Raw genomic sequence first — 21,300 nt, 5'->3', positions numbered from 1 at the left:
CGGATTTGAGAGCACACAATATGGCAAGACACCACATTTCACTCCAGCTTTGAGCTTCCTGGACTTAAAAGAGAAACCCAAAAGCATGTTAATTTTCTTCCTGGCTGTTTATAACAATGTGATGATCCTATTATCCCCAGCTCCGCTGGGGGGAGCATTCTCCCTCGTGCGGCTCTGTTATACAGGCACTCACAACAGTTTAATTCCCTTAGAAAAAAAAAAAAAGTTAGTAAAACATCATTGTGTGACTGTGTGACTGGTAATGGCTCTTCCCCTGCTGTACCCTGGAGGGGGTATTAAGTCATCATTGCAGTCCATGGATTTTCTGGCAATTTTATCCAGGATGGTGATAGCAGTTTGCTACTTCGTGTGTGTGTGTGCCTGCCTCTGGATTAAAAAGCTAGTTATTGACTTCAGCGCTGAAAAAATTTACCAGTCCACACAACATTGCTTTGACTTTAGTTTTAGCATGGCCCCAGCTCTCCTTTGCCCTGGGTGGGTTGGTCATACATGGAAGCGTGCGCGGGTGATGCCCGAGAGCGGCTGGCCAAACGCAGTCCGTGCTGTCCAGCCTTCCTCCGCCTGCTGAGGCAATCACAGGGTTCGGTTTGGGGAGCAGAGAGTATTGGCAATGCCAGGAGGATGGTGATGATCACCCTTTTTTTAAGGCAAGCCTCACTTTTTGCAGGACTAAGGCAATCGTGACATTGTCCCTTTTGAAGAAAAGCCCTAAGCAGAGCACGGTTTTGCTCAAATGGTGTTTTAACCCAGCACCTCTTTGTGTTCAGTTGCGCAGCTTCCAACAATCACGGAGCAATCTCACGCCCAGGTTGCCTACCCTTTTGATGAGGACTTTACAATTAAATGTGAAGCAAGAGGAAACCCACAGCCCACGTGAGTACTGCTTTCACCGGGAGAAGCAAACAGAGATTGAGTTTGCTTTTAGCCTTTGCCAAACATTGTTCTGGTTTTGAGGAGGGGAGGAATAACTGAAGTACAGCAACCTGCTCGTCATCGTAAGGCGAGGTTGAGGTTTGGGTTTCCCTTTAGGCCATTCAGCTTTTGTTGCTCCATCACTTCAACTCACTCTGTGAATAGATATCAACATGCCTTTTTCTTGTTGGGAGTCGTTTCATTTCTCCAGCATGTGCTAAGTTCACCCCACGATTCAAAAGAGCTTGTCTGGGCTGTGCTGCAAAAGATAGGAGGTGTGTAATGGTAATCAAAGGGTCCCAGCTGTCCTTCTGCCTTTTCCACAGCAACCCTAAAAATACCAAGCACATTAAACCATGTATTCAGAGATCACATTTGCATTTTATCAGATACCTTGTCTGTACCTAACATCATCATGGCTGTGGTGATGTTACAAATATACACATAAGGAGTTATTCAAATAAATATCCAAAGATAAGCTTTATCTATTTTACACCAGTGTAAAAAGGAAAAAGATTTTTAATGAAAATGTGATTAACAAAAACGTAATAATAACAGAGTAAAAGCTCCTCCTGAGACTTTCGCCACTGCATGGTCCATGGGCTAAATTAATAGCTGGTTTGCATGTAATTTTTACTCTCTAATCCTTCCCTTCTTTCTCTGCAACACAATTTAAACTTGCTTTGAGAATTGTTATTTTATATCAAGATGATTTGATCATTTTTAATTGAGCTCTGAATGGAGATATGTAGCATGATAACAAATTTCCTTTTTTTCACTGTTTGTCAGTGGATCAATGAAAAGTTTTCTGGTATATTTAAATGTATGTGATAGTCTTGGTTAGGCGGTAGGAACCCATATTCCCCTCCATACTGTAGCAAGGCAGTTTTGCCAATACTAGTGAAGTGCCAAAACATACATTTCTGTTGACGTTGATTTACTCTCTTAAAACGTTGCAAAATATTGATAAAGGTACGTCTTCCACGAAACACATGTTATACTGTAATTTCCAACTGTCTCTGATTTTGAATCAGTTTAGCCCAATTTCAATCCATCTGAGACTTCCAGATACATAAACTATGGCCAATACATCAGCATACATCAAAATCACACCACAGTAACATCAAAACTACAAGTAATTCTATGTCAAGAATCAACTCAGTCATCTCAGTTTCTCCTGGGTTCAGCCATGGTATCTTCTGTAGATGGTGAGAACAGCTCCTGTCAATCCTTGCCAGTCAAAAGTCCCAACTCTCCTACAGACACAGCTTTTTTGCAAACCTCTAGTTCCTTTCACTGTGTGGCTCTTGCTTTCACAGATCGTCTCTCCCATTTATTGTCCTTGCCTTAGGCTTCGTATTCTTATGTCATGTCACAGTCAGTTATCCAAAAGTAAAGTGTTCGACAGGAGAGACATGCCCAATAGCTAACACAAGTTACAGTAGCACAGTGGTCATTTTACCATTCAAGTCCTCCTCTTACATGAAGTTTTTCCTTTTATTTTAATAGTACGCTATTGGACCCATATTTACCACTGGTTTTGTACCATAGCGCGCTCTGGTCTGTCGCCTGTCCTTTGTAACACTTGCATTATTTTTCAGCTTTAATTGGACTAAGGATGGAAAACCATTCGATTTATTATCTGACCCAAGGATAGTTCCATCTAACAACTCTGGAACGTTTGTGATTCAAAACCGTGGAATCATCACCAATTTTCAAGGGAAATATCGTTGCTTTGCATCCAATGTGCTGGGAACTGCCATGTCAGAAGAAATTGAGCTAATTGTTCCAAGTAAGGGCTTTTACTTTGCTTTTTGTTTGTTGTTTTGGTTTGTTTTTTTAAGATGAAAAGTGCATTTCCTCAAACTAAATGGGAAAGAACTAGTTACTAAGCTGGAGTATGGTACAATATGCACTGTTTGTTATTCAGTGAATATTGGAAGGAAAACCTCTGTGTGCTCCCTGGAATGATCTTATTTCATTCCTGGTTTTGAGGACAGAAACCAAATCTGAATGCAGGATTTCAGACAATACCACTGGACTATCAACTCCTTACAGGTTTCCCAGTGCTGATACTGACACTTCTTTGCAACTTGAATTAATACAAATGCAATTGGGTAGACTTTGTATATGTTTTCCCAGATATAATCATTTGGAAAACATTTATTATTTACTTTTGCTTTGTGAGTCTCGTCTGCCCCACATTGCATAAAAACTGTAAACTTTTTAATAGCCATCTCAGGAGAGCTGGATGTTCAATGTCAGAAAATTATTATTTGCTTTGACTTGACTATTTAAATGCTTTATAAAGCACTTGCTTTGCCTTTGCCATAAACCCCATAAGAATTCTTTTCTGATTTGTATTTGCTTAGAGCCACTTTTTGTTCTTGTGATGCTTCCACTTCTAATACTTTTCTCTTTCTGTAAAGAAGAAAGCATAAATATTGATGAGAGCTGTAGTCTGATAAATTCTCTACCTAATCGGGGCTGAGACAATTTGTTTGTGAGCTGATGCCGGCACATCATGAAAATACAGAAATTAAAATATTTGGAGAGATAAAACAAATAGCAGAAAAAATGGCAGAGTAGCTATCTTAACTGCAGTACAGTTATTGAAAGATATTAGCTGTTCATGAAAGAGAGAAATAATGGCATAGATCATGAAATAGTGTTAGAAAGACATTAAAAGTTAATAAGGTAGTGGGCAATAAAGGAATAGGAAGTCATTGTCAGAGAAAACAAAATTGGTTTGAGTCAAGTCACTTTGGGGAAGTGTTGTAAAAGACAATTTGTGAGTTTGGGGAAACTCCTGAGTTAAATTTGGAGTGATCTCTCTAATACTGGAGAAATTTATTTATAAAGAATTAGGAACTATGTGACGCCTTTGCTTTCCAAACTTTTCTTGGAAAGCAAATACTGTTAAGAGTCATAAGATTGTAATATTTTAGCTTGGCAACCGTGACTGAGTGCCCAGAAATTGGGAGGACAATATGGTCTCCATCTCAGAGCAAGGAACATGAAATCAGAAGCTGGGGGAAGGATGGGAGGAATAACAGTTTATTACTGCAAAGTAGCAACCGACGTAAATATTTGAAAGCTGAAGGGAAAGTGATCCAATCAACTGTGAGTTCATTAGTCTGATGTCAGTAGCATTCTTTGGTAGAAATACTTAGGGGGAGAATATGCAAGACTTGGAACTGAATGGAAAATGAGCTCAAAAATATAGTAGTCAAAATTACTGATCCTAGAAACTTGTCCCTCTGTCAGTAGCACCAAGGGAGGGCAGAGGAGGAAAGGGGTGATTTTAAGGGCCAGGTTTATAGAAGTGGGATGAAATTTACTGTTACAAAGCTCAAGGTCCTGATTAGGACAACCTTGATACAACCAGCTTTGTACCAATACATTTAAGCACTTGTAGTTTGGAAGTAACATAGGAAGATGAACACACAATTGGTCCTACATTCAGGATTGAAATATATGAAATTAGAAGAGGAAAAATTGAAGCAGAACCTTCCTAGTGGGAGTACGAAGGACAAGAAACTTCACTGGCTCTGCAATGGAGCAGGGTGAGAACATGAAGCAGATTGTACGATGTAGTTGAGTGGCATCAACAAAGAAGAGAATCAGCAGTGCAGTAGAATTCTTTTTCAGACGAGTTCCTGCATTTCCAAGTTCCTACAATATTTTGTTATCAAGCGATCTGAAAGCGCTCTGCACACGTGGAATCGGTGTGTCTACCTGTCTACAAAAACTACTTCTAGCAGGTCAATGCAGAGGAAATGGGCTTTGAGAAACGTGCATAACCATTTTTCTTGTGCCTTTTTCATAGGAAATAATCCTGAGAAGCATTCTAGGCATAGCCGGGGGTGGGAAAGTCATGGCACTGTGGCCGCGTTGAAAATAAGACACATTGCAGGGGCTGGGAGAGTTCCTGGGAGAGGTCTGCTAAGGATGCCATGTAAATGTATTTTTATGAGTGCTCCTCATGAAAGACATGATTTATTTTCCTTCCAGCCAGTTTTATGGATTTTTTTCCTTTGGAAATTTATTTCACGTTGCATCGTACTGCATAGTATTCCCTAATGCAGTAGCTTGGTGTTTGGTGAGGAATTACTGAGATTACATGTATTGCTATATGGTTTAGTCTCTACCAACTTGCAGTTGCTTTAGGGGAATAGCATCCCTGAGTAGAGGAGAACTGCACAAAGTTTGAGGACAGTAAATTGAAGTTTATTGAACTAATGATGTAAGTTGGCTCCACAGGTAGGACAGTGCAGCTGACGTCAGCTGGAGTTTCAGGCAGGAACAGGAGAGTGATGCAGTTACTCAGAGCTTTAGGCAGGACATAATTATTCACTTCGGAGTCTGGCCAGGGCAGTGGGGTTAATACGACTTCTCTTAAGCAAAGTGTCTCAGACTCATTAATTTTCAGAGGAGTTCAAGACCTCAGTGTCATGTTTCAGTGAAGGTATGTCACCTCCAGCAGCAGAATATTCTGATACTCCATTGCTACTGAGCTAAAAAAGATGCTTAAAAATGGAAAACAAGAACAAGTTGATGTCTGTATCTGGGATTACTGAATCTGTACTCAGAGCAGATAATTTTTGCTTTTAATGAAAAGTTGTCTATACTAGCTTGAGTAAATGTGAAATATACTGGGGGGGTAGTTAGCAACAAATTAACTGAGAAGTTACAAACATGGTTGTTATCAAACGTGAGAGGAATTTTAGTGCTAATACATGCAAAGTCCTAAATCCAGAAAATAAATAAATGGTACAGATAATGTATTAGAGGGATTTACCCGACTCCCACACCTTTTAATGCACATTTACTTTTATTCATACTCTTCTGCCATCTGTTCTTTCATTTAATGGTGCAATGTAGATGCGGCAAATTAAATCAGGATTCAGAGAGTAATAGAAGACACCTTTGATTTTCTAAAGTGCTGGATAGTCTACAACTGTGCTCAAGTGAAAGAGAGCTGCTGGTGCACAGATCTGCTGTAAATTAGGCAAATCACTGACACAGAAGAGTTTGGGATAAATTACCTCTATTCACCCACAAGTTCTGAAGGAGAGACTGGTACATGTGAGATCACTACATGCATTCATGATAATGATGCAGAGGTGGCAGTGCTTTGCCAGCTGTATTCAAGTATAATGTAAGCTACTTGGCAAGTCACTATGCCAATGAAGTGAAGAAAAGCCCAGCAAGTCAGACGAGGCCAGTTTTTTTCATAAATTACATTTACACTGCAGAAGTAGAATACTGGGTCTGTAAGGTTGCTGCTGAAAAGAAGAACAAAAGACTGTTTACTCACAGTAGTCATTCCAGGAAAGCAATAGAAATGTCAGCAGAAGTAATCATTAAATCTCACCTACATAATGAAAATACCACACCTCCCCTATATATGATGACATTAAGGAGAGTGGGGAAGAATGGGGTCTGAAGATCTCTATATGTTTGCATTGTTTACAAAGTCCAGATTGTCACAAGATACATGCAGCATGAAAATGAATTTAAATGGTGAGAACACAGACTTCAGCTACCCTCCTCCTGTATTTAGGGAATCTGTTGCCTGAACTACTGAGTAGGCCCAATGCCAGAGGAAGGAGAAGAACAGTTTAAACTTCTTTAATTAACTGTAGTGTAAAAGACTCTTCATGGTAGACTGCATTAAGATTTATGCTGAGTATTTCTAAAGCCTCTGCTCCAAAAGACCAAAGATCTGAGGATGGAAACATAGCCGAAACATAAAGTTGTCCAGTGGCAGGCTATGCTATGCCAATGATGTTAGTTCTAGAATTCCCAAAGAAAGCAAAACTTGTGTTAATATTCAAAAAAACAGATGTGAATATTGTGAAATCATTAAAAGATATTGAGCTGATACTAAAATAGGAGGTCTCAGTAACACGCTTCGTGAAGGTGTTCAGTATAGCCTTTTTGGAAGAGAAAACCAAAGAGAGTAACACACTGAGACTTTGCAGTAGATGGGAATAAATTGTAAACATCTTGGCTCCTAAACCAGTGTCTGATACCTTTGACAAACTTTCTGGCCACCTAAATCATTGGGATCACTGATTGTTGCCAGCAACCATCGTTTTGGAAAGGGCAATAGAGAGAGATTTACACAGAAAAAAAGACCGTCACTGATTCCATTGTAAAAGCTTCTTTGAGAGCGAGTGGACTGACAGCCATGGTCTTCCTGTGGAAAGCCAGACCTTCCTAACTTTTTCAATTTAATGCAGCAATTAAAAAAATCCATAAATAAGCAGGATCATATCTCATAAACAATTCAAAGGCTGCAATGAAAATGACAGATTTAACTACTGCTTATACTACTACATGGATCAGAATATCAATTGATGCACCGAGATGAGTACTGGAAGCTGCCCAAGCTGTATTCAGTACAACTTGTGCGATTGGTGACTGTAAGTCATGTTTAAGATTCTTTGATGTGTTGGGCTATTCACCGCACAAGATATAGATCTGTATAACAAATCACTCAGCTACTAATTAAAGTGTCTGAGAAGCTGGGAATTTCCAGGATATAGAAATTTCTTGAGTATTTCCACTTTCCCTCACTCTTACATCCTTCAAGGATTTATTTGCATGGGAGAACTTCAGAATAGCCATGACAGGTCAGGCTAGAGCATCCATCTAGCCCAGGACACATCTCCAGCAGCATCCACAGGGAAGGTTATAAAAACAGACCTGTATAGTGATGTTTTCCTTCAAGAGTTTCCAAAATATTTGCTAATTGCTGATTTACCGTAATAAGTTGATTCCCATTTTACATCAGATACTGGTACAAACCAGACACAGAGGTCTCAAGGACTTCTACGGTTACCTGGAAAACCCCTTTTCCTTCAGTTCAATTTCTCAACACTTTACCCAGAAACCTGTAAAATATCAGATTGAATGGTCTCCATTCTCATATAAACTGGTATAAATTGCCATACTCGATACGGTTACAGTTGTGTGAAGTCACTGTAGTCAGCAGTAGGACAAAAACTACGCTGTAGGATGAATAGGTACCCAAGTAAATCTGAAGCAATCCTGCTGGGGGCTGAAGAACCCCAGCTCCAGTTGCTATATTTCTGTACCTATACTGCTAAACTCAAATTTAGATTTTATATTGCATTGTATTGGTCTGCCTCCTGTTTGCTTTTTGTTGAGATACTGCATTTTCTGATAGATAAGAAGCAGAAGGGAGTGACCCAGCCTCCTTTCTGAAATTTCTGTCAGCCAACCTAATTTGCCAGTGGTATTTCAGCCTAATCTCAAGTACAGTTCAGTCGTTAAACTTTCAGTCACCCCAGGGATTAAACAGAGCCTGGTTCTTTGCACAAATGACTCTGGGCACTGATAATCTTCCATTTCCATGGTTTACACACTGTCAAAGCACTGTAATTCTGGTTTTTGGGAGCTGTACAGCATTCACAGTACAGCCTTGTCAGGAAATAATACTTGGGCAGCGAAGCCTTTCCCAAGACTGTTTTGAGAGCTTTATATGTCACGGTGGGCTTTTAGAAGATGTTTCCATAACAGAAGCCAGGTGTGCAGTTTTTCATCTTCCCTATGGCTGTTTCATCCATGCCACTTGATTGCTTGTGTCGTGAGAGCCATCCTGCTGGCACTTCAGCAAGCCTTTCTCAGAGTCATTAAATAATGTTCTCCCCTGTGTTATGGATATGTGAGAGGTAGCACTTGGAGCTATGCTGGATTCTCTGTCCCCTCTCATTATATCTGTGTGTGGGGAATTGCATGAAAGATTGACATGACAGTTTTAATGGTATCGCTGCAAAGAGATCAATTGGATGTGAATTTTACAGGGTCCATGTGCTGCATTGATAACTCCATACAGTATTAAACACTTTCATGACACAATTAATCTTGTATGATACTTTCGAGCTTAATTCAGCTGTGATAGTTTCTGTGATCAGCTACAAATCAGTAGTGATTGATTCTGGAATATCCACTAATTAAAACAGAGGAACACTGCAAAAAAAAAAAAATATTGCCTACATATACGTACTGAAGACAAATGTGCGAGAGCCGAAATCTAATGTGATCTTAGCTTCTTAGTTTTAATAAATCTCCTCAAGCAGAATTCAGAAGCACTTATTTTTCTAGTCTTTGAGACCGGTGGGACCCCAGCAAGAAAATATGCTTGTCAGAAGGTTTGGCTTGGAATTTCTCATGGAAATTGAGTTTTCCTCTCTTGCAAAACCCTTCAAGGGTTCAAAACACTCGATGTTATTCATTGAGGGGAAAAACAAAGTTTTCCAATGTTTTGCACTATGAACAAAGTGAAACAAAACAGCATGGAAGAACCCAGAAGCCCCGACCACCTGCGGTTCAAGGACTTATTCAAGGTGGAGGACATTTGGGTTCAAATTGCCGCTTCCCCCAGTGAAGTGCAGAGGCAGACATCTGGGCCACGCATTGGAGATGAACGTCTGCGCTGTCAGCTAATGACACCGAGACCATGATTTTTCACTGTCTCCTAGTGGGACTTATATTTTTGTATAATTCTGTAATTATTGGCTACAGAAATTGACTGAGAAGACCAGTGGTTATGGCACCCAACTGGGATATTGGAGACCCAGATTTAGTTGTGCCAAATGAGGCAAAAAATGGGTTTGAACAAGAGTTTCCAATGTCCTAGATGAGTGATTACACTATTAGTCTCTTTGCTGGTCTCTTTGGTTTAATCGGAAATCCCTTCTCCTTCACCTGATCGAGCTTTCTTAAAGTTTTGTTGAGAGTGATGTGCTTTTAGGAAGTAAGCTTTAGATCCAGAAATTGGCTTTTTACAGATATATTTTTCCAGGGCTTGAAGACTATAGGTTATTGAGCGCACTGGATTTGAATATACAGTTCCCTTTATTATCTGAAATTTCACCTACAGAGTAGGTAATGCTCATTAGCTCTGTTTTGCCTCTCCTAAGAACTCGTAACATATTAATAATCCTCCTGGAGATAAAATCTATGCACAATCTGCATTCAGGCAGTATCAGCATTACAGTGATTGCTTCTTTTTATCTTTACTAATCCTACAATGTATAAAGTCTCCTCAGAGTCCTGGCCCTGCATTTCTTACCCTCCTCCTTCGGTTTGACACCCGCAATGTGACACTGCAGATATCCTGCGGAGCCGCTGGACCACTGACGTTTCAAATTGTTTATTCGCTATCAGAGTTCCCTGTCCTGACTTGAACACCAGGATGGCAATATTTGCTGTGCCAGTTCGACTCTGCACAGCCAGGATGCTTTCATCCATTTGCTGTTTAATTGCTGTTAATTTTGCTGTTTAATGCAGTTGCCTGAACTGAAACTTTTGCTAGTTTGAACTTGCCTGAAATGAAAGCAGAAGACAACGTCCTCCCTGAAACCGTCTTAGCTAAATTCGTTTAAGGAGTGGTTACATTTTGCAGACTAATTTCTTTGCAATAATCTCTGAGCTGCAGCCTCCCAGTGCCTGGTTTGGTGTGGGCTCTGGCCCAGCTCAGCTTCCCTTCTTCTTGGATGCACTCCGGTTGCATTTTGGGCTGCTGAGACTGCCCAGGTTGCCCAGGTTTGCCAAGCGTGGTTCAGGCTTTGAACAGTCTGCTGGCATCAGTGCTGATGCTCTGGGTGATTAGAAAAGTCCTTGATCCATTATTTATTTAACCTATTTTTATTCCGCAATAGCGCAACCCCATGTATTCTTTTGTGCAAAGCCTGTCTCTGCATCCTGAAAGAGAAGCTTGCTGAGAAAGCCTGCAGGTCTGCACAGAAGAGTTTTTACACCTGAGGGGATGAGGAGGCAATATTATCTTTAAACCAGACTTCTGCTTCATCTGATTCTGGAGATGGATAAGAATTGGGACAACTCCAGGCACAAGGTGGAATAGCTGCCTGATGTCTGTCCTCGCGTGCATTGACTTGCAGTGGCTTCTTGGGAACCACTTTTTAGCCAAGACTTCCCAGAACATACTGCACTCCCAGACTGGTTTCCGATCCCCCAGGAGCAGCCTGGGACCTGTCAGTGCACAGTCCTCTATGCCAACCTTAGCCTCAGGCTTTGGTTCTGTCTGACTTTGAGTTGTCCCTTCCAGACAGTACAAACAAAGGAGCTATAGAAAGTGTTTGAAAATAAATGCATTAAAATGACGCCTGGGCAAAGCTCATGGACATCACAGACAAGTGTTAGACACCACCATTCAGTTGACTGGCTTTCAATACTATGGTCTGTGCACTTTGTGAATGGAGAATGCTAGCAGAGATTTCTTACTCTTAGTAAAATGCATCGTTACTCTGTAGCACTTTGTAAATAATAGTAGTAACTAAAGGCAGAGAATGCAAAGGATGATGTTAAGGTAAATATTTTATTAAGAACTCTATTAAGGGGGATGTAAAGGGCAAAATTTCAAAAGATAACAATGTAAGAGAAACTTCTTTGCTTTTGTACAGGTGTACCAAAATTCCCAAAAGAAAAAATTGAGCCTCTTGATGTGGAGCATGGTGATTCTGTGATTTTGCACTGTAACCCCCCAAAAGGCATCCCACCTTTGCATATCTATTGGATGAATATTGGTAAGTAAACAATTTGTACACAATTCATATCAGGAGACTCAAAACATTTGTCTTCCAGAGCAGTTTCATTACAGATTCATAATAGATGGGAATGGTAATTGTGCAAGTGCTTAGGAAAAAAGATATGGATATTGAAAAACAAAGTTGAGGAATGGAGAATGGAGATATGTTTTTACATAACACAAAGTGAAATTGTAGAGTGCATTGACACAACATATTATTAAATATGAGGTATCAGAAAGCTTACATTTCAGTAAAGGAGTCTACCAGTAATGAGGCCTACTACTTTTGCAGTAGAGAGGGTAGAATATGTCAATATATTATTTCTATCATTACTGTTTTCCTCTTTTCATAAACTAATGGTTGAGTTATGATATTAAGGAAAAACTAAATCTGTCAGGTATGTACAATTAGTTCCTTGTGGGTTTCTGTCACATTGTTCTTCAGCATTTGTGTTCTGCAAGAATTTCTGGCTCTTGGGAGGCAAAGTAACTCGGATTGCCTCCATGACATGAAGGGTTTGTTTCTGATGCTGACCAAGTACTTGCAGAGACAGCGTGCCAGATTAAACCTCTGATCTTATAAGGCAGCCTCTCTACTCCTGACATACGTATTTAGCACAGCCCTGCATTTGGTTGGATCAGCAATGAGACAGTACAGCAACCTTAGTTCGTACTAACACTCCCCTGCAGTAATCTGTAGTTACAGAAGAGCAAAGTGCTTGGGGGACTGGCAGTGGGGGGCAGCTGTAAACGGTGACCTCCATATCATCATTACAGGCCTTTGCACCAGGGAGAGGTGCTGGAAATTTCCTTGCACCTGAGCAGGAACTTTGTACTGAGTATTTTTTTATTATCAATTATTCATTATCAATTAGTTTTAAATATATTATAATTTATATTTAAAATGCATTACTATATTTAAAATATTTATAATCAATTGTATGTTGAATATTGATAAATGACCCATTGGTTATGCTGGGTCTTCTGCCTCTTTTGCGTCGAAGTTGCATTCTGTATCTGGAAGCAAACATATGACAGGAGAGCATTAGTAGTCATATTGGTGAAACAGCTCAGTATCATTACCATATCATAATTATTTTTTCTTGCTAGATTTGCAGCACATTCCGCAAGATGAAAGGGTCTCCATGAGCCTTAAGGGAGATCTCTACTTTGCAAATGTGGAAGAAAATGACAGTCGAAGTGATTATTGTTGCTTTGCCGCATTTCCAAGACTGAGGACAATTGTACAGAAAATGCCAATGACACTGAAGGTTTCCCGTTGTAAGTCTGTGGATGAGTAGTTTCTTGTTTTCTGTTGGTTTTACTTTTTTAAACTCCCCAGGCATCAGCGAATGCAGGTGTGCGCCCTGTGTCTCTGATGCGATTCTCTCTGAAGAAAATCCATGTTACTGTGCTTATTCCTGCATTATTAACCTTACTCTAAGGGCTAAATTCAACCGATAAAAGCTTTTTGCAGCTGTTCGCCCCCAAAAGTGCCCCGTTTTTTCCTCCTGTTCTTCCCCCAGTGAAGGCCAGTGATGCATTAGGGAAATCTGCTTCTCCAGTGGGTCACCGATGGATGGGACTTCACTGGCTCTTGAGGATTTTATGTGGCCGCCTCCCCCCTGGGTGCTGGCCTGCTTTGGTCCGGGTGCAGCAAAGTGGTTGGGAAGGACGATGCTTTCCAGGTCTTTGCAGGCTGCCTTGAGCATCAATAGTGCCACATGAGGCATTTTCCGTTTCCTTAATGAAATGTTGCATAGGGTACATCGCATTTTTATTCTTTCTTTATTATAACATCTCTGTATTCCTGTAGGCTCCGAGGGTCTTATACAAAAAGATGGTTTCAGGTACTGCCCCTGCCCCTGAGTCGCACCGGGATATGTGGGATTTGCCGGCCCATCATCAGACATGTGCATTTGTTCGGTGTACACCTACCTGCTGCCCTATCAAACTGCTAATTCAAGCTGCGTAAAGCCACTGGATATATGGGGTGTACAACTATAAGTGTTAGAAACACAGGAAAAGAATACAAATACCCAAGCCAGAAAAAAAAAAAAAAAAAAAAAGCAGCCTTTTAGGGCACGCTCTTAGCTGCATTAAATCAGCAAAGCCCAAGAAAAGCCGGTGGAACTAAGGCAGCTTATACCAGCTGGAGACCCATCCCACTTTGCCTGAATCTCTTGTGGCTGTAATATTTTCTGGTATCACTTGTACCACTTGCTGAGGCTGCCTGTGCCCTTAATATCAGTCTTCTGTTTCACTAATACTTCTGACCTTTTGGGCTTATGCAGCCCAGAAAGCCAAGGAGATTTTTCTTCATGAATGAAAGCCTAATATTTAATATATGATTTTGAGAGTTTTCTTGTTGGGATAAAAAGATAAAGGATTAATAGTGGCTTTGTATATCTTAATACTTGCTTAAACCATATCTTGGGATAATAATTGTGAGAAAAATATCAAAATGAAATGTTGCTCTCCGTAGCTTTTCTAATGGGTCCTTTCCCACACACGTGAACACACAGATTACAGAAAAATGAGATGGGGTTTGACTGTGGGGCTGCTGATAGCCCTGGCAGTTGCCCAGCAAAACACTTCAGCACGTGCACCTTGCTGTCAAAGCCACGAGACCGGGTGCAGGCAAAAAAGGGAGGCATATACTTAAAGGGTTTTGTAAACTCAGCTTGAGACTGCCCACTCCACTCTGTGCCCAGTCCCTGTTGAGGCACAGTATTAAAAAAAATACATAGAAAACAAGGTAAGCAATAAGAAAAAAGAGACTGGATAAATTTTACAAAATTTCTTTATAGTGGATACTTAGGTGTTAGTGATTATTTTTATTCTACTAGGTAGCTAGGATGAAATGATGACCCATAAAGTACATTGCAGAATAATACATATCTTTGAAGAATTTTCTTTGTATTTTCAGATATTTGTTGTTCATCTGTTGTTTTGCTTTACATTTTTCTTTGTTTCATTCTTTTATGGCAGAAATTGGGGGGGTATGTTTTTGTTTTGGTTGATTTATTGTTTCTTTTGATTCTATATCAACTATGCATGTTTGTGTTTGGTTGTCATTTTTATTTATTTCAGTTAAGCATGCTAATGACTCAGGCTCACCTAACGCTGCGGTTACTAAGGGTGAGTTGAATGCATCTGTTATTTAGCCTTTAAACTGAGAATCTACCAGCTGAGATGAAATGGGAGCTGCTGCTCAGGAAAAAAGAAAAAAAAAATTAAAAAACCACAAAAGCCTTTTTATTGCAGTGGGATGGATTTAAGTGGTCCATAGAGTACAATTTGCTCATCTTGTACTTTTTGACAGAAATCTGAAGGGTTTTTAACAAAGAGATAGTTTTCGTACTTGAGAAAAGAACATTCACGTTTCATAATGTGATGTAAGTAAGGAGGCTGACGTCCTGGGTTTCTTGTGTTATCAGTTCAGAGCAGGAGCCAGAGCTGGATTCTCCGGATCTTCCTCTGGCAGTTAAGAAGATGCTGGCGTTAGGTACCCACTGTTTAAACCCGTGAATTCAAGTCTAAAGGGTCACCCTGGGGCTGCATTACACGAGGGTGAGCTTAAGGTGTGGATTTAGAGAGCTTTAGGTGCTCTGTGTTACCTGTCCCCAGCTAAGAGCCGTACCTGGTGGGAGGTGGGAGGTGGTTCTCTTTGGCCGTCTATTGCCCTGTCTGATACTCACCACAGGTAAGCACTGCAACGAAGCTCTTCTTATCCTCGCTTTGTGTTCCCCTCTTTGTGGAGCAGTATCCTGAAAATATTCTGCTGAGGTTTATGCAGGCAATGTGGGTAAGTCAGAAGGCAGGCAGTAGCTGTTCTTGCAATTGTCCACCCAGTTAATTTTGTTTAAAATACGTAAAGATGAGAGTCTTGGGTTTTGGATGTAGCTCTTGACACTGATTTATTTGGTTAAATTGCTTTTGAGAGTCTCTGTTTTTTGAAATGCCCAACGTGAAACTCCTGAAAGACCTTGTTTTGCTGGACGAGCACTGAGGTTTTTGAAAAGGGTTTCTCCTTGAGCGTTTGGGACTGGATAACTCAAAGCACTGATCAGTCCTCAAGCCTTGGCCTACGGAGGCTAAGCCTTGTAAGCAGAACAAGCAGGGCTTGTACAGAGTGACAGACACTCAAAACCTGATTTTTCCCTCAGAGAGATGTCTGAACTCCTGTCACCGGTTGGGAAGGGGGACCGTCTGCCTTTGGCAGCAGGACGTGGAGGGCAGATGGAAAATGAGCAAGCGTATCCAGAGGCACCAAAGTGTTTTGCTGCAGCTCTGAGCACTTGTGACACAGATTTGTAGAGATACAAAGCAAGAGGAGGAAAAAAAATCAGAAAATGGTTCAGAGAGATACATGTAGTCTTTTACCAAATCATCCGTAACTGACTATTTTTGAAGAACTAGTACCATTTGGGGACTTATTCATTACTGTGCTAATTGTTATTATAGTGATAACTGGATAGCCATTTAACTGTATGCATATTTCATCATGAAACCATTGTTTGGCAGGCTGGAACAAATGGTCCGTTGAAATCAAATGCAGGTCAATCTTGTTTTATTATTTTAACAGTCTTCCTTACAAATTGTATCTCCATTACTGTAGATTTAATAATTGTTGCAAGAAGGACAATTCTGTAGGATATTCAAGTCAGGAAAGATGGGTTTTCATTTGAGATTTAAAAGATGATGGAGTCAATGCAGAAGAAAGGTGCTAAGAAAGATGGTGTAGACCCGAAGATCGGCAATTGAGAAGACGAGTGGACCAAGACTGGCTGAGGTGTATGAGAGAAAGGGCCAGGGCTTGGAAAGCAGGACATGAAACTGTAGGAAAAGGGGCTTCACTAGTGCTGCTGCCTGTTGTTATTACTGTAGCGTCTTCTGACTGTTATCAGGAGAAATAGGAGAGTCCTGGATTAGTCTCAAACCATATAAAGAAGATTTACAAATGACGTCCAAAACCTTCTGACAGAAGTAATGTTTGTGGCATTATTGAAGGATAAGCCAAGGCTCTAAGATTTCATATCTAACTTTTATTTTATTTTATTTTTTAGCAAATTTTATCAAGGAAAGAAAACCCAAACTGCTGATCCCTCCTGAATCTGCTGGCAGTAGCTCATCAGTCACTGTCATCAAGGGAGGTGTCCTGCTACTCGAATGTATTGCTGAAGGGCTGTGAGTAATGCACAATACTGCACAAACTTAATCACCTTTTGAAATAGAATTGAGCAAAGAAAAAGCTATATTAAGAATTATACAACTACAAATGAAAATACCTACTTGCCTATACAGTTTTAAATTGAACCTCTATGTTGAGTTTTTCTGAAGTATGCATACTCCTTGTAAAGCAGCACAGAGCTAGCATGCAACATTCATGTATTTGGCATTGCTATAGCTTATGAACAAGTAATTAAAATGATATCATGGTAAGTATTGATTTTTTTTAAATGTTATATTAAAAAAACCCTATTATGGAACTTTTTTTCAGTAGTACTACTTTTGAGATGTTGAGAAACTAAATAACATCGGAATTCAGCTTCTGTGGTTTGGCTCACAACCTATAATGTTTCTATTCTAGTTTTGTCAATTCAGTTTTGGTTCAATGCTCAAAAACTATTCAGCATTTTTCCAGGTGTCAAATCACAGGTCACAGGCGACAGAATGTTGAGAAACAAAGTCCACAACTATGTAAAAATACAGTGAACTGGAGTCAGCTGTATTGGTTTGATCCTGCTAAAACTAACAGTAATGGGCTAACTTCAGATTTAGTTCCAGTCCCATGTTTTCTGCTTGGGCCCATTCCCATGCATGCCTCTGGTGCTTTGTGCTGCACAGATATCTCAAGCTTGTTATTGCTATCAGCATTTATGTTAGAGCACTACTTATGCTCTAGTTGTAGATCTGGCTGCACTAAGCATGGCAGAGTATCTCGATGAGGAGTTGTTCGCTGTAAAAGTATAGGAAAGGGTTAAAGTAGATGGTATGTGATGGGAAAGCAGGACAATTTTGTTCCTTATCGTAAATAACACAGGACAAAATAAGGGTAAGTAAGGAAAGGGAATGGCTAAATAAATGTTAAGTGCAGTCCTCACAAAGAAGCTGTGAATACCCCTCTCAGACCTTGTTCTGCTGCAGTAACTCAGACAGACATAAGCTCCGCTTTGCCCTCAGTCCGCTTTTCCAATGTTTACTGTGTGCTCGTAGATGCAATAATTTGCCCCAGAAGAGGTGCCACCAGAGAAAAAGGTAAAGCGAAAATCTCTCCAACCGCTAAACCCACAACGAAAGCACAGTCGCTTCTGGTTTGTTTGTGATAGAGCTTTTTGTTGAATGGAGGCTTAAATCATCGTCTTCTCGTGCGGTATGCAGGTCTGTGAACGCAGACTGTGGTTAGCAGATAGGTAATTCATATTAAAGGCTGTGCAATTATATTCCCTCCATAAAATTCCAAAATCAGGATCTTTATCTGCCTGAACAAACATGTTTAGGGTATTTTGTTTTTCCATGTGGGCTTGAAAGGGCATTGCTCATTTAAGCTGGCAAGATTATGCCTCTGCAGTTGGTTGCCATTTCTGAGAGAAGGTGAATTACTTGTCTCTATTGGATTCACTCCAAGTATCTGCAGTGAGTTTTAGTTCCCTGTTGCAACACTTCCTTGTCTAGTTCACTACCCATCAAGCTAATTTGCAGGCCCACAAACCTTCACAAGTCCACAGCTATGAGTTTGTAGTGTTTTCAAGGTACTTAATAAGCAAATCACCTTGGAAATACAGAAATCTGAATTTTCATGTGCAAGAATTAATATCACGTAGAAGAAGAGAAAGCCAGAAAAGGCTTTCTGTTTATCTGGAAAAAAGTAAAGAAATGAAATATTTTCCAGGAAACTTTTTTTGAAATTATTTTTCAAATAAAACCTTCTTTTTATTTTTCCCCCAAAGGAAGACAAAGTACTTCTTTGTCTCATCACCAAACAAATATTTTTTAATTGAAAGCCTTCAAAAATGCAACATTTAGACCAAATTAAACGATATTTTTATTTGCTAAAATTCCCATTTTCAGCAGGAAAATGATCAGCTTTGCCTATATCTCTGCCAATCCATCCCACCAAATGTCCACAAACCACAGAAGTGGGTAGACTCAGCCAGATTTCAAGTAACTAAGATCAGGGGCAGCCAACTGCAAAATAAGGAAATAAGTACATTTGCAATCTGTCATTTTTGAAGACTTGTATTCTGAGTAATGACAGTGTCAGGAGGGCATTGCCTCAATACAACACCAAGGCAAAGCAGAGCCTGACTTTGGTACAGGACAAGGACTCTGGCAGGAAATAACAGGATATTTGCACGGTTGTGCTCACTGCTCGTGGAAAACCGTAATTTCTTGGTACCTGGGGCTTTAAGTAGCTTGTGCCCGGGCATTTTGCCACAATAACAGATGGACACAAGAGTAATCAGATATGACACTGTGTATGTACGTTGTGTACGGTGTCGGGGTCGCGAAGCCCAGCTGGGAATGTGCAGACAACAGTCTGTCCTGGATTTCTGTGTCGCTGCCATTTACTTTCTAAAAACGTAAAGAGCATTTTCAGCCATCTCCAATGGTTGGCCACCTTTCTAACCAGGCAGGGCACCGAGTGAAGTCACTGTAATGAAGTCTTTACCTCCTTGTCTGTCCTCAAGTGCCCTTTTTTAGTAGGACGAAATGAGCTCCGCTCCCTCTCCCGCAGCCCATGCCAATACGTGTGCAAGGAATGCAGCCTCATGCCGTGACCTGGTGTTGGCTGTGAAGAACCTATTCTTAGGGGCCCTTCAAATTAAGAAGCAGTATGGACTAGTTGTACTCTATAGTATAACTCTTAGTATAGCCCCAGTGTTTTAAAAGGGCTCAAAAGTCTCTGAAAACTTCACCTTGCAAACCGTATGCATGGAGTCCAGCAGCTCTGCACACACGAAGCATTGCAGCATTCAATTAGTACTCAACTCAAAATCTTTCTTTTTTTTCTTTGCTCTTAGCCCAACTCCTCACCTAAGCTGGGTCAAGGTCACTGGAAACTTACCCAAGGATGAACCAGAAACAGAAAATTTTGGGAAGATATTGAAGATAGACCAAGTGACTGCAGCCGATGAAGGAACGTACCAGTGCACGGCAAGCAACCCCATGGGGAGAGCGAAGCACGAGTTCCACGTTCACGTGGAAGGTGCTGAGTACACTTTACTAAGCTTATTGATTTTGAACAGAGAGGTGGTCAGAGGGAAGTGAATAAGGACCTCTGCTAATGTCACTCAGTGTAATGCATAAATTCAACCAAGTCTATCAGTTTATGCTAGCCAAGGACCCGCCTTACAGTTTTGGGAAGCTTGCAGAAAGTAGCACCTTTTTAAAAAAAAAAAAAAAAAAAAAAAAAAAATATATATAATGCATTTTTTTTCCTGAACCATGAAGGCTCTACAAAGTGATGAACAGGAGTACAAATACGTGAGCAGATCCAACACTCTAAAGATGCTAGTCAAGCAGAGATATTGATGAAATGTCTTGTATTAATCTGAATGTCAGACCAAAAGATCTAATTATTCTACTTGCTCTTAAAGAATGTGAAAAAGGCTATGCTGGGCCAGATCAGAGGTACATTTAGCTCAATTTCCTTTCTTTGGCTTCCACCAAAAGTGAGTGCCTAGGGAGGATGGAAAAATGCAGTGACCAAACATGGTACCACCCCTCTCTTCCCCTCCTTCACGTGCTCCCTTGCTGTCATTTCTATACAGGGATGACCTGAGCTAAGAGTGGTTTCCATATCCCCTAAAAAAAAAATCATAAAAACTTAGGAAACAAAGTAAAAAAAAAGACTTTCTACTAATTTTTAACAGTTAAAAAAAATAGAAATATGACCCTTTTTGTCATCCCATTGAGTATCCAAGGCCCGTTCTTACCCTAGCCTGAGTGCTTGGAAGGGTGACCAATATATTAGCAGCAATTAATAAATAGTCTTAAGGCTTACACACATGCATATCATACTCTGTGCATAGGGTGGTGCATCCCTGTGCATGAGCATATACACAGGTCTGGGGGCTGAACTGGGTGAGTGCTGGCTGCTGGCACTGGGCTAGCAAAACGGAGAACCTGGTATGTTTGTGCATCTGTTTGGTCGTCATTTATTTATGTTGCTGCTAGAAGAAGGCAGATTAATGAAGCCAGCCAAGAGACCTCCATAACAGGCATCTTGCAGAGTGCAGATAGAAGTGCACGGCGCCTGCTCTCCCTCCATCCTCCTTTCTCCCTTCTTCTACTCCCCAAACCCTGAAGGCGTGAGCCCTTCACGTGAGGCAGGTGCAGTTGCTCTTTTCCAGGAGCAAAGCAGAGCTCCAATGAGACTTAACAGACAAGCGAGCCCTGCAGAAGTATCACTGCCACTGCAACTCTTTCAGCAGTGCTGCCCATAAATAGCTACAAAATGAGAATCCTGAAGCACAGCTGAAAACGTTTTCTCTTTACTGAAGAAAAATGCTCCAGCCTCTGCTCTGCAGAGTTAAAAAAAATAAAAAAACCCCACAGACAGTATTAAACTGTCGGGGTCTGCCAACGGCTTCATTTTAATCTGTGCTTCTTCTCACTCCGTGGTCACGAGGAGTCCTGACGGGAGGAAAGGCACTTTCAGCTACCTGCTCTGTATTTACTCGTCAGCTGAGGAAAAGCCTTTTCTCCCAGTATGTGATGAATCATTCCCATTCACTTGACACAACCTTGTGTCTTACAGTCTCCTTTCCTGGAAGTGT

At 40.6% G+C, this 21,300-nt stretch overlaps 1 protein-coding gene across 10 annotated transcripts in view; it reads left to right on the top strand.

Annotated features, from left to right (window-relative positions):
* The window catches only part of CHL1 (cell adhesion molecule L1 like), a 141,161-nt gene that overhangs the window by 81,468 nt on the left and 38,393 nt on the right, over positions 1-21,300 (top strand). For 9 of the 10 annotated variants that reach the window (XM_069811822.1, XM_069811819.1, XM_069811821.1 and 6 more), the window contains 7 exons: positions 789-894; positions 2,535-2,725; positions 11,391-11,513; positions 12,626-12,796; positions 14,609-14,656; positions 16,585-16,705; positions 19,543-19,727. In XM_069811822.1, coding sequence (XP_069667923.1) covers positions 789-894; positions 2,535-2,725; positions 11,391-11,513; positions 12,626-12,796; positions 14,609-14,656; positions 16,585-16,705; positions 19,543-19,727 — 945 coding nt within the window. The remainder of the gene's footprint in view (positions 1-788; positions 895-2,534; positions 2,726-11,390; positions 11,514-12,625; positions 12,797-14,608; positions 14,657-16,584; positions 16,706-19,542; positions 19,728-21,300) is intronic. The other variant, XM_069811824.1, reaches the window with a different exon arrangement.

This window comes from Haliaeetus albicilla, chromosome 24 (genome assembly GCF_947461875.1).
Source record: "Haliaeetus albicilla chromosome 24, bHalAlb1.1, whole genome shotgun sequence".
Taxonomy (NCBI): Eukaryota; Metazoa; Chordata; class Aves; order Accipitriformes; family Accipitridae; genus Haliaeetus; species Haliaeetus albicilla.
The sequence above is the reverse complement of the archived record's forward strand: the minus strand, read 5'-3'. Positions and strand labels throughout refer to the sequence as shown.